The sequence below is a fragment of the Orycteropus afer genome, unplaced genomic scaffold (genome assembly GCF_000298275.1).
Source record: "Orycteropus afer afer isolate SDZICR_OR568_19922 unplaced genomic scaffold, OryAfe1.0 scaffold00002, whole genome shotgun sequence".
NCBI lineage: Eukaryota > Metazoa > Chordata > Mammalia > Tubulidentata > Orycteropodidae > Orycteropus > Orycteropus afer.
The window spans coordinates 14,052,157-14,064,102 of NW_006921589.1; the positions used below are offsets into that span (position 1 = coordinate 14,052,157).

Consider the following 11,946-nt stretch of genomic DNA (forward strand, 5'->3'; position numbering starts at 1 on the left):
GTAAATTTTGGTCAATGCCATGAGACAAAGTATATGTGAACTGCTGTATGAAAAGTGAATTTACTCTGTAAATCTTCACCCAAATCCTAAAAAAAAAAAAAAAAAAGTAACTGGTAGAACAGGGAGGGGCTCTGATTTACAGAGCCTCCCTCTATGACTAAAACCACCAAACTGTTGATTCTGTATTTTAAACGCTATATTTTAATTCCGTCAACTCAGGATTTCATAGCTGGCCAGAGTTTGAAAGGGATGTCAACGGTCAGTTGGTCCAACTCCCAGTGGCTCTAGTTCCCCGTCCTGAATTAAGTCTTTAATTTAGGGTAGTGCTTCCGATCTGCTCCATGGCTTAGAAATGCACCAAGTGGTGGTTTCAGGATTGCAAAGGTCTGGTGGCCTAAGGCACATAGCAAACAATTTCATCTTCTACTTGGATTTTCCATTATAAAAATGAATTCACATTGAAGAACACAAAAGGGAGTCAAGTTCTCAAGGATTCATCTTATTATCTACAGTAACTTCATCTCTTGCTTCGGTGTCCTGCTGAAGGTAATTTCTACCAATTCAATTCTTTCAGGGATAAATGCCTAATTTCCCTAAGACGCCAAGGAAGCAGACAGCAGCTCTCAAATGCCAAACTGAGAAGAGTTCTGGCTTCTTCCTCAGCTGCCTTCCTGAGGAATGACAGCGCAATTCCGGCCTCAGTTCCATAATCTTCAAGGCAGAGTGAAGACTCTGGGGCAGCTTGTGAAACAGAAATGATGATCACAGACCACTATCCTTACGTATTCCCCAGCACCAAACCTAGAGTGGGTTGTAGGTAGTAGTTCCCTCTTTTTAGTTTTTTTTCAAGCTTGAGTTGTTCAGACTATTACCACAAAAGGAACAATACGCTGAAGAATTTAAGCTTTTGAATAATTATGTCAAGTTATAAAACATCCAGGAGTTCCTGGGTGATACAAATGGTGAAGTGCTCAACTGGTGGGAGGCAAATACGGGAGGTTCAGATGCACCCAGAGGCACCTGCGAGACAGGTCTGATGACCTGCTTCTAAAGGTCCCAGCCTTGAAAACCCCATCCTGCAGTTCTGCTCTAAACATGTGGGTTGTAATGAGCTGGAACTGACTTGAGTTCAGCTAACGACAAACAGCAACATAAAGCACCCAATATTCTGGGCCGGTCAGTTTCTTACCATTGCCCATAAACTCAGAAATGAAATTTCTCAGTGACATCTGAAATCATCTTTGGGAAGAGTCACTCAGCCAACCTGAGGAACTGTACAAATTGGCAGGAAGTTTAAAAAATGGTTTCAAACCTTTCGGCACTAAGTACGAAAATTCCCATTAGTTCTATTTTGATGTTTGGCCAACCCACATAATTCACTGCTGTCTCTCAGCCAGTTCACGTGGCTTTCCTCCTCAATTCAAATGCCCACTGATGGCTTTGTCAGTCGTCCATGCTGGCTGTTCTCAAACACCGGGTAGAGCTGAGGGTATCCTCTGCGGAGTCCCATGAAATACTGACAGCTCAACTCCATCACATGCACTGCTTCGCTAGCAGAAAACATACTGTTTTATAAATATTCAAATCTTTCCATCTCAAAATACTGCATATCTGGATTTTTTCATTAATACTGTATTTGCCCACCTCAATCACTGGCTCTCTTGTCTGGAAGAGTTCACTAGCAGACAACAGTTAGTAGTTATATAAAGCTTAAGAACAAGTTGTAAGGAAAAAGTTAAAATTGAGAAAATTTTTCCCATTCATTGAATTTTTATCTCTGGAAATCAGAAAAAGACCATTCAGATTGACTTCAGAACCTAACCCGCTGGCTCCTCTTACGATCCACTGAAACAACAGAGGAACCGCTGGTCTGATGAGGTCCCTGGGTGGTGCACAGGGCTGAGTGCTCAGCTACTAACTGGGAGGTTGGTGGTTGGAGCCCACCCAGACGTGCCTCGGAAGCTAGACCCAGCAATCTGCTCCTCAGAGGTCATGACCTTGAAAACCCTGTGGAGCGCATACCCACTCTAACTTCCAGGATCACCATGAGACATGCTGACTCGATAGCAACTGGTTTTGTTTGTTTGGTCTGTATGCTCACACCAATATTGCTGATCTCTGAGAGCTCCATGGGAAAGAAAGCATACCTGCTCATTTCCTCTGGACCATCCAGATTAGTCCGTTGTTGTTGTTGTTATGTGCTGTCGAGTCGGCCCCGACTCATAGCGACCCCTCCTTGGGTTTTCGAGGCAGTATCACTACGGAAGTAGGATTGCCCAACCTTCCTTCCGAGGAGTGGCTGGTGGGTTTGAACCGCCAGCCGTCTGGTTAGCAGGCAAGTGTCTTAGCCACTATGCTTACCAGAGCTCGCCAAACCAACCTCACCGCCATCAAATCGATTCTGACTCAGTGACCCTCTTTGAGTTTCTGAGGCAGTAAATCTTTACAGAAGTAGATTGCCCAGTCTTCCTTCTGTGGAGTGGCTGGTGAGTTTGAACTGCCAACCTTCTGGCTAGCAGTCAAATGCCTTAGGCATTACGCCACCAGAGCTCCTCAGTCTATGTAATATAGCACGAAATAAGTATGGGGGACGGTTTACTGGTGCCTCTTCTACCCCACCTGCTTCTTAAAAGTTATCAGCTAGTCCTGCTCATCACATGAGAAAATAACATCACACACTGTCTCTCATCATCCTGGGTTATCTGTAATCTTCTAGAAGGCTGAGACCACGTCTATATCTTAGCTCCCTTATTCAGGTATCGTCAACTCCAGATAATACTTTATGAAAATGCCAACACATGCCAATGACTGTTATTTTCTTGGCAATGAAAATTGCAAGGTTTTATCCCAAGAGAATGGAAACAGAGTGGGTGTAGCTTATTTTCCAGCTCTTAGCACAGTATGACACTAAAGACAGACAATAAATAAACGTGCTTGGAAAAGATAAAGCCACCACATGCAAAGAGCTCTAAAATGCAGGGACAGAAGGCGTGGTTTCAGCCTCAGCTTTGCTGGTCCGTGAACATGCGCCCCTGGGCAAGTCACATCTCAGTGGTTTTCTTCAGTTTCCCTCTCTGCAAAATGAAGATGCCAGCTTCTACTAATCTTAAATGGACATAGTAAGGACTCAAAACGTTAACAGGGCTTGAAGAACTCTACTTTGTTAAACAAATTATATGGTATACGGTATGTTATATGACTAGAGCAAGTGGTATGGTTAGAGGATTACCAAAACCTACTGTCCTTGAGTTGATTCCAATTCCTAGCTACTCTCTAGGACAGAGCAGAACTACCCCATAGGGTTTCCAAGGCTGTAAATCTTACAGAAGCAGCCTGCCTCATCTTTCTATCACAGAGTGCCTGGTGAGTTTGAACCACTGACCTTTTGGTTAGCAGCTAAATGCTTTAACCACTACATCACCAGTGCTCCTGGTTAGAGGACTAACACATTAAATACATGTATTTCTAACAACTATTACTAGATTGAGGCATTCTTGAAACACACTAAACAGAAGTTTCAACTTTCTTTGAGGGACTCAGATGGTGTATCACCATCCCCCAGTTCCCCCGGGTTTATTTTTATGACCATTTGTCAACATCAATGTACCCAAGTATGAAAACCAGGAAACAGGTGCCATAGAGCTGAATCTGACTCATGGGGACCCCGTGTGTGTCAGGGCAGACGTGGGCTCCAAAGGGTTTCCCGTGGCTCATTTCTCAGAAGTAGACTGCCAGGCCTTCCTTCTGAGGTGCTGGATGGGACTTGAACCTCCATCCTTTTGGCTAGCAGCTGAATGCATTAACTACTTCCACTACCCAGGGACACCACACAAGCATAAAAGTGCAAATTAGTAAGAGATTTTCTAAATAGTCTAGGCAGGGTGAAAGTAAAACAGGCTCCCTGTTCTTGCCCAGGGAAGTGGGAAGAGGTTCTGGAAGAGCAAGTCCAAGAACTCTGGGTAACATGCATGGTGCCCTCACCTGTGGCTATGTCTGCTTCCACAACCCTGTCCCCAGCCCGAACTCACTGTTATGTCCTTGATGGTCATTTCCTTGGCTGCGGCATCCAGCTTGGCTCTGGCCTTGGCACTGATGCGTCCCGGAGCGACCACCACCATCTTGCGCTGTTTGGCAGGGAGCTGAGAAAGGACATCAGATTTGAGGCGTCGCAGCATGACTGCTTCTTCCAGCAGGAGCTTCAGCTCGCTGAGGTTGGAGGAGCCGGAATAGTCCCATCCCCAGGACAGCTGTGGGGAAAGAGACACAGCCCATGAGAGAGCTCGTACAGGGCCCTGACTGCCAGGCCCACTAGCACCACCCTGGCTCTACTCTGTTCAGGAATGAGATGGGAAAAAACATGGATCAGAGGGTTCTACAATTTGGTACTGAACTTCCCAGCAGCAAATGCAAAGGGGGAAACTTGGTCAAGCAATTTGATGTCCATCACATTAAAACAAACAAAAAAATGAAAAACTTAGCCTGTTGGACTATTCTTGTATCCTAAATACAGAACTAAACCTTCCCCAGGGTTTGTACTACACAGCCTATTGACAATGCCATGAACAGTGCCATCAGTAACACCTTTATTTGATGCGCTTTACAGAGATTTTAACAATAGTTGTTCCCTAGTATGGGTTACACCAATACAATCAAGTACAATGTAGTAAGAGCAATCGCGGTGGTGGTGGTGGTGGTGGTAGTTGGGGATGGGGAGCTCCAGAACGTCCATCAGCTGACTCCAGGGGTTGTTTTCAGAGTGCCCAGGTAGTCCTCCATGCACATGCTCACTTCTGCGGCAGCTCCTGAGATGCAGTGAGCTTGAAACTCTACTCATGGTCACATAGCTAGCTCCCAAAATTTTTGGCAACGACATTACCAGATAAGGGACTAATCTCTAAAATTTATAGAAAACTTCAACACCTCAACAACAAAAAGACAACTAGTCCAATTGAAAACTGGACAGAGGCCATGAACAGATACTTCACCAAACAAGATATTCAGGCAGCCAACAAACACATGAAGCAATGCTCCTGATCATCAGCCACTGGAGATACACAAATCAAAACAACAATGAAATAATATCTTACGCCAGCATTCATAGCAAAGTTCAAAAAAACAGAAAACAACAAATGCTGGCTAGAGTGTGGAGAGACTGGAACCCTCACACACTGCTGGTGGAACCACAATGGAAAATGGTATGGTGCTTTCTTAAATAGCTGGAAAGAGAAATACCATGTGATCCAGCAATTTATCAGCAGAAAGATGGAAACCACCTAATTGCCCAGCAATGGCTGAATGGATAAACAAACCATGGTGCCTACATACAACGGAATACTATGCAACACTAACCAACACCAAACAACAACGATGAATCTGCGAAACACCACATAACAGGGATGAACCCAGAGGACATTCTGCTGAGTGAAACTAGTTAATTCCAAAAGGACAAACATGGCATGAGATCACTATTGTAAAAAATCAGGAAAAGGTTTACACACAGAAAGAAATATTCTTTTATTTTGCTTCAAAATGACTCTGGCAACAAAACAGAATATATCCCATAGTTGTTGGCAAGTAACAGATGCCTAATAAATGTTTTTGAATGATAAATAAAATACTTGATTCTTTACCAAAAGCCTTACTGGGAAAAAGCACAGATACACTTGCAGATTAAGGAGCCATGGTGTCTGCTGCCTTCTATGTTTGGCAGCTTGACCCCCCTCCTGCCTTATCCTCCTGGACTGTGAGCTACCTGGGAGTGGGGGTGAGGGGTTCTCATTTTTGAGGGCCCCAGGACCCAAAGTCATGGTGGAGACATTGGAGGTGTCCTATAAACCTTGGTTGAATTGAGACTGGTAAGACAGTCAAAGGTGGAGAAATAAAATGATCAAAAGTGGTTTCTTCTTTTTAAAAAATACTCTGGAATCAATTGGAAGTTCTCAGCAAATGCCTTTCACTAGCTCTCAGGCTGCAAATGAGCTCAGCATGGGACACTCTCCTCAGTGGCTTCTCTTAATGCAAGAAGCTGGCCAATAAGCAGCAACTCTGGCCTAAAGGCTGCATTAAATATAACCCATGCTGGCAACAAGTGGCTATCATAATAATTTGGTTATCACGCTCCTAACTTCTAATAGTGGCAGCTCCTTAAACTCGCAGGCCAAGACCCAACAATACAAAAGACTGAGTTGGACTTTGGGATAATCACAGTGCAGCAAGTATTTGTTGAAAATGTAACATGTATCGGCACTGGGCTGGGTGGGCAGAAGGATATGAAGTCCATGCCCTTAGTTTGTTGGTGATGTTTGCTATTGTAGAGTCAGCTCCCGACTCACGCAGCAACATTCACGATCAAACAGAACGCTGCCCGGCCTGGTGCCACCCCCATCATCAGCTGCAGCTTGGACAGTTGAGTTTTTACTGGCAGAGTTTCAGACAGAGATTGCCAAGCCTTCTCCCTAGTCACCTTAGTCTGGAAGCTATGCTGAACCCTATTCAGGACAATAGCAACACCAAAGCCTCCAGTGACAGACAGGCACTGGCTGTGCACGAGGTGCAGCGGGCATGAACCAAACCCACAGAAGGCGAAAATCCTACCAACAACCCACCAGTGCCCCATGCCCTTAGTTTAGGGAATATCAACTCTGTCTTACTGCCATACTGTAGGCATATGTGCTTGCTGTTTGTTTTATTTTGGGGGAGGGAGGCAGGAAAAGGACAGGAAAGGGTGAATTCAAGGATATCTCCTTGGTTTCTGGCCTGAGGTTGGGAGCACAGACAGGCACTGTTTGGGCAGCCCCTTCCATCACTAGCTCATTGTTATCCCAGGGACCCAGATGGTTGAGGGAGAGAAGACCCTTTTCAGAAAGTGAACCATTTGCAAATAGGACAAAGGTAAAAATTCATGCAATGAACTGTGAGGGACCATGAAAACTGTATGCCATCTATGTAATCTGGACTGGTCCACAGGGGAAGTGAATTACAGATTGTGTTCAAGAAGTATATGACTTGCCCAGCTACCCATGCCAACCACTTGGAAAGGGATCAAGATTGGAGATCCTGGAGAGAGTGGGAGAAAAAATGTGGAACAAAATTAAAAAACATAAAAAAAAAACACCCCAGGATTATTGGTTGGAAAGAGATGGGTGAAACCCCTCCTCCAGACTATGGCCCCAAGTCACCCTTTGGTCCTGAAATTGGACTCATGCCCATGGCTTAACTCTCAGGCAAACAACAGACTGGCCTACAAGCTGAACAACTACAGCAGAGAGATGCACCCCATAGAACAATCAACCACGGGAGACCAGAAGGGCAGCATTTGTATAGGAGAGAGGTAGGCAGGCGGGAACACACAGGTAAGAAGGACACAGGGGAGGGGTAACCACAGGGAGGAGGTGGGAGGAAAACTGTTCCCTGTGGAGATTGTAATCAGTATCATGAAACAAAATGTTTATGAACTGGTGAATATGAAATGAATCTGCTTTGTAAAATTACCCCCAAATCACAATAAAAAGTTAAAAAAAGAAAGAAGTGTATGGCTTTTAAACATGTTTAAAAATTGAGAAGTTTCCTGTTTTAACAACCAGCTAAAATGGCTGCAATTAAGTTTGTAAAGCCCTACAATTTACACTGTAAGTACTTTGTTTGGATGTAACTGGATATTTTTAAAGTATGTGAAATTTTTTCTGTTAAAATAGTATGAAGAGATGATGCAGATGATCACATTCATCTGTCGTGAGCGTGCACAGCCAGTCTTCTCTCGCACAGGCGGCACAAATGCAACGTTGGCCATCTCTCCAAACCATCAGTGTCTTAGATGTCAACATGGGCTCTGTGAAAGGGTGATTTGATTACAAAACAGAAATCCTAAAGGTTTAAATTTAACCAAAAAAAAGAATTTTTTTTTTTTTTTAAATACTATAGTAAATACCCACTCCTCGGAAGGAAGATGGGGCAATCTACTTCCGTAGTGATACTGCCTTGGAAACCCAAGGAGGGGTCGCTATGAGTTGGGTCCGACTTGATGGCACCTAACAACAACACAACAACAACATAGTAAATACACATTTACCAAATATTTGCCATTTCAACATTTTTTACACGTAAAATTCTGTGACATTCATCATGTTCAACCATCACTACTATCTTTCCTACATTTTTCCATCACCTTCCACAGAAGCTCAGTATCCCCTGAGCAATGAGTAACCGTGCCCCCTCCCCCTGCCTGTACCTGGTAACCATTAATAAACATAATGTTGTTGTTGTTAGGCACCATTGAATTGTCTCCAACTCATAAAGACCCTGTGTACAGCAGAATGAAACACTGCCCAGTTCTGTGCCAACCTCACAATCCCTACTACACCCAAGCCGTTGAGGGTCTTCCCCTTTTCCGCTGACCCTCCACTTTACCAAGCATGACATCCTTCTCCAGAGAATGGTCCCTTCTGACAACATGACTAAAGTAGGTGAGATGAAGTCTGGACATTCTTGCTTCCAGGAAGCACTCTGGCTGCACTTTTTCAAGGACAGATCTGTTAGTTCTTTTAGCAGTCCACGGTACTTTCAGCATTCTTCACGAACACAGCAACTCAAAAGCATCAACTCTTCTTTGGTCTTCCTTATTCATTGTCCAGTTCTCACATGCATATGAGGTGACTGAAAATACCATGACTTGGGTCAGGTGAATCTTAGACTTCAAGGAGACATCTTTGCTATTCAGCACTTGAAAGAGGTCTTTTGTGACAGATTTATCCAATGCAATACATCTTTTGATGTGTTGACTGCTACTTCCGTTGGCATTTATTATAGAAGCAAGCAATATGAAGTCTCTGATAACTTCAATTTTTTCTCCATCTATCATGATGCTGCTTATTGATCCAGTTGTGAGGATTTTTGTTTTCTTTATATTGAGGTGTAATCCACACTGCAGACTGCAGTCTGTAATTTTCATCAGTAAGTGCTCCAAGTCATCCTCACTTTCAGCAAGCAAAGTTGTGTCATCTGAGTATCTCAGGTTGTTAATGAGCCTTCCTCCAATCCTGATGCCACATTCTTCTTCATATAGTCCAGCATCTTGCATTATTATGATTATTATGGCTCAGCATACAGATTGAGTAAGTATGGTGAAAGGATATAACCCTGACACACTCCCTTCCCGATTTTAAACCATGCAGTGTCCCCTTGTTCTGTCTGAATGACAGACTCCTAGTCTACGTACAGGTTCCTCATGAGTACAATGAAGTACTCTGGAACTACCATTCTTCTCAATGTTGCCCACAATTTTTGTGATTCACACAACTGAATGCCTTTGCATAGTCAATAATACACAAGTAATCATCTTTCTGTTATTCTTTGCTTTCAGCCAAAATCCATCTGACATTAGCTAGGATATCCCTCACACCATGTTTCCTTCTGAATCCAGCTTGCATTTCTGGAAGTTCTTGTCTATAGCCTGCTGCATTTTTTAATGATCTTCAGTAAGATTTTACTTGCATGTGCTATTAATGATATTGTTCAATAATTTCCACATTCTGTGGGATGGAATGGGTACAAATAGGGATCTCTTCCAGTCAGTTGGCCGGGTAGCTATCTTCTAAATTTCTTGCCATAGATGAGTTAGTGCTGCCCAAGCATTATCTGTTCATTGAAACATCTCAATGGGTGATCTGTCAATTCCAGGAGCCTTGTTTTTCATCAATTCCTTCAGTGCAGCTTCAACTTCTTCCTTCAATACCATTGGGTCTTGATCATATGCCACCTCCCGAAATGGATGATCATCCATCACTTCTTTTTGGTATGGTGACTCTGTGTATTCCACCCATCTTCTTTTGATGTTTCCTGCATCATTCAGCATCATTCAACATATTGCCTGTGGAATATTTCAATAATTCGATGCTTAAATTTTTTCCTCAGTTCTTTTAGCCTGAGAAATGCTGAGCCTGTTCTTCCCTTCTGGTTTTCCAACTCCAGGTCTTTGCACATTTCATTATAATAATTGACTTTGTCTTCCTGAGCTGCTCTTTGAAATCTTCTCTTCAGCTCTTTTAGCCTATTGATTCTTCCATCCACTTTAACTACTCTCCATTCAAGGGCAAGTTTCAGAGTCTCTTCTGACATCTATTTTGGTCTTTTCTTCCCTTCCTGTCTTTGTAATGACCTCTTGCTTTCTTCATGGATGATGTTCTTGATGTCATCCCACAATTCCTCTGGTTTCAGCCATTAGTGTTCAATGCTTCAAATCTATTCTTATTTAAATTCAGGAAGGATATTATCAAGATACTATTTTGGCTCTAGTGGACTTCTTTTAATTGTCTTCAGCTTCAACTTGAACTTGCATATAAGCAGTTGGTGGTCTGTTCCACAGTCAGCTCCTAGCCTTGTTTTGCTTCTCCATTACCTATTGCCACAGATGTAGTCAATCTGGTTCCTGTGTACTTCATCTGGCGAAATCTACGTGTATAGCAACCACTTGTGTTGTTGACAAAAAGTTATTTGCAACTAATAAGTCATTGGTCTTGCAAAAGTCTATCATGTGGGGAAACTTCTGGTAAGATGGAGGAATAGGCAGACAAGGACACAGACCCTCTTCAACAAAGAAAAGAAAAACCAATTCACAGAGATACAGAAGATAATACTGGAACCCTGAGCTTTGAAAGGAACTATACAGAAATGGATTAGGCACCAACTAGTGGAAAAACCTGAATAAAAACAGTGAGTACAGAGACGGTCTGAGCGGCGGACTGTCAGCTACTCTGATGAGACCAACAGCCTGAATATTTCCAAGTGGTGTTGGGACCTGAGAATTGACTTAAAGATCAGTCCCGGTCACCAAGGACTGTAGGGATAACTGCTCTGGTGGCCTATGACTAGGAAGGGTAACAGCAAAGAGGGAGACAACCTGAGCTGTGGACTTTCTGCTGTCTGGAGGGCACAGTCATTTTGATTGTTTACACGTGGCAGTCATTTTGGATATTTAAAGTGACCGAGGGTACAGCCATTTTGAATGTCTGCAAGTGGTGGGCATTTTGGATATTTAAAGAGACTGAGGGTGCAGCCATTTTGAATCTTTACAAGTGGCAACCATTTTGGATTCTAAAGTGATAGCATTCTCACTTGGATTCCAGGGACGTAAGAACAGGCTCTGTTTGCCAGGGGCAGCTAGGACATACAAGAGGCTGACAATAGGAAAGGAGACAGATGGTGAGTGTATAAGTGCTGTCAACTAGTAAACAGAGGAGCACAGCACAGTACCCTGCCTGTATAGATAACATACAAACAAAACAAAGAAAATGAAAATTGTGGGCAAGTCACTCCAACATACAATCACCAATCAAATATAAACACAAAAACGTCACAATGCCTTGGAGACAACAGAGCATCACAGTCCACACAAAGAAGCAAGATAAAGCAGGAGAAACAAGAGACCAGGATACAGACTCAAAACACATCCCTGAAGAAGACACAGCATTTGGAACTCCCTGATAAAGAATTCAAAAGAATTATATTTAGGTATCTGCAAAGGATTGAGACACAGACCAAGGAAAACACAGGAAAAAAACAAACAAAACAAAACAAAAAAAAACCAGAAGAATTTTGGAAGAAAATACAAGAACAAAATGACAAAATAAATGAAAAATTAGAAATGACTCTAAATCTACAGATAGAAATCCACAAGATTAATACTAAATTGTCAGAAATAGGTAACACATTGAAAGGGCAAAGGAGTAGAATTAATGCAATGGAAGACAGAATTAATGAGACTGAAGACAAATACCTGAATACTTCTTTGGAAAGGGATCAATAAGAAAAAAAGATTAAAACAAAATGAAGAAAGCCTAAGTTTCATGTGGGATACCATCAAAATGAATAACCTACGTGTCATTGGAATTCCAGAACAGGAAGAGAAAAATAAAACCACTGAGAAAATTGTCCAAGATTTGTTGGAGGAGA

The 11,946-nt window shown here is 42.7% G+C and overlaps 1 protein-coding gene across 1 annotated transcript in view; it reads right to left on the bottom strand.

Annotated features, from left to right (window-relative positions):
- SMARCAL1 (SWI/SNF related, matrix associated, actin dependent regulator of chromatin, subfamily a like 1) overlaps positions 1–11,946 on the bottom strand; it is a 96,817-nt gene that overhangs the window by 22,809 nt on the left and 62,062 nt on the right. The window contains exon 10 of the mRNA XM_007935820.1: positions 4,029–4,247. Coding sequence (XP_007934011.1) covers positions 4,029–4,247 — 219 coding nt within the window. The remainder of the gene's footprint in view (positions 1–4,028; positions 4,248–11,946) is intronic.